This window comes from Tarenaya hassleriana, unplaced genomic scaffold, assembly GCF_000463585.1.
Source record: "Tarenaya hassleriana unplaced genomic scaffold, ASM46358v1 Cleome349, whole genome shotgun sequence".
Taxonomy (NCBI): Eukaryota; Viridiplantae; Streptophyta; class Magnoliopsida; order Brassicales; family Cleomaceae; genus Tarenaya; species Tarenaya hassleriana.
In genome coordinates this window covers 87,392-89,222 of record NW_010966612.1, presented here as the reverse complement: position 1 = coordinate 89,222, position 1,831 = coordinate 87,392, and the positions used below count along the sequence as shown (strand labels likewise).

The window sequence follows — 1,831 nt, the reverse complement described above, 5'->3', positions numbered from 1 at the left end:
TACACAAGGGGGGTTGTCAAAGATAAAGTGTGTAGTATCATCATTGATGGGGTAGCTGTACAAACGTAGCAAGTACGTTGTTGGTAGAGAAGTTGGGGTTGAAAACAACAAGACACCCGAAACCGTACCGTTTACAATGGCTCAATGACAGCGGAGAAACGAAGGTGCATAGACAAGTGAGTGTGCCATTTTGTATTGGCAAATACAAAGACGAGGCGCTTTGTGATGTAGTCCCTATGCAAGCGGGGCATTTGTTGCTTGGTAGACCATGGCAATTTGATACTAAAGCTCAACACGATGGCTACAGCAATAAGTATTCATTTGAGTTCAAAGGTAAACCCATTCGACTTGTACCTTTGACACCGAAGGAGGTTTTTGAAGATCAACTCAAAATGATGAAGAATGAGAAGAAACCAATCAACATGTGTGACCATGAGGTAGATCACTCAAAATCTAGTGAGGCCTTGAGAAAAACCCAGAAAAAGACTTGTGAGAGTACACCCGAGAGGAAAAATACCAATTTCTTTATGAGAGCGAGTGAGATCAAGAAAGCATTACTTTCTCGACAGCCAATGATTGTACTTATGTACAAAGAGGCTCTTTTGAATACTAACGAACTCACATCGTCTTTGCCTAGTGTGGTTTTTGATCTCTTGCAGGTGTATGATGATGTTTTTCCTGAAGAGCTTCCACATGGATTACCACCTATTCGAGGGATTGAACATCAAATCGACCTTGTTCCTGGAGCTAGCCTTCCAAACAAGGCTGCATACCGAACAAATCCTGAGGAAACAAAAGAGCTCCAAAGACAAGTCACAGAACTGATGGAGAAAGGTTATGTTCGTGAAAGTATGTCACCTTGTGTTGTTCCAGTCATCCTAGTTCCAAAGAAAGACGGTATGTGGCATATGTGTGTTGATTGTCATGCAATCAACAATATTACGGTAAAGTATCGCCATCCCATACCTCGATTGGATGATATGTTGGATGAATTGCATGGATCACGTGTCTTTTCTAAGATAGATCTTAAAAGTGGTTATCATCAAATACGAATGAAAGATGGTGATGAATGGAAAACAGCATTCAAAACGAAACATGGCTTGTATGAATGGTTAGTTATGCCATTTGGCTTGACCAATGCACCCAGCACGTTCATGAGATTGATGAACCATGTTCTAAGGCAATTCATTGGTAGATTTGTGGTTGTTTACTTTGATGATATCTTAGTTTACAGCAAGAATATAGAGGAGCATGTTGAACATCTCAAATTTGTCCTAGAAGTTTTAAGGAAGGAAAAACTATTCGCGAATCTCAAGAAATGCACATTTTGCACTAACAGGCTAGTTTTTCTAGGATTTGTTGTTAGTGAGCAGGCGCCCTCACCAATGCATACAACTCTTTGTCATATGTTGGGTAGTTCAACGGAGCTCCATTCAACTTTTCACTAAAGTACGCAATTGGCCTTCTTTCTTGCATCAGCACAGCTCCAATACCTACGCCAGAAGCATCACATTCAATCTCAAAAGCTTTGGAAAAGTCTGGAAGAGATAAAAGAGGAGAGTCAGTAAGCTTCCCTTTCAAGAGTTGAAATGCTGTTTCTTGAGCTTCGTTCCATTGGAATCCAACGTTTTTCTTGATGATTTCCGTCAATGGTGCAGCAATGGTGCTGAAATCTTTCACAAAGCGCCGATAGAAGCTTGCAAGTCCATGGAAACTCCTTACATCACTCACCGTCTTCGGGCTTGGCCAATTCTTGATTGCTGCAACTTTTTCTTCATCCATTTGAATTCCCTGCTCACGAACAACAAATCCTAGAAAAACTAGCTTGTTA

At 40.9% G+C, this 1,831-nt stretch overlaps 1 protein-coding gene across 1 annotated transcript in view; it reads left to right on the top strand.

Annotated features, from left to right (window-relative positions):
- Positions 1-1,831, top strand: part of LOC104821901 — a 13,911-nt gene that overhangs the window by 6,854 nt on the left and 5,226 nt on the right. The window contains exon 2 of the mRNA XM_010552912.1: positions 70-1,361. Coding sequence (XP_010551214.1) covers positions 70-1,361 — 1,292 coding nt within the window. The remainder of the gene's footprint in view (positions 1-69; positions 1,362-1,831) is intronic.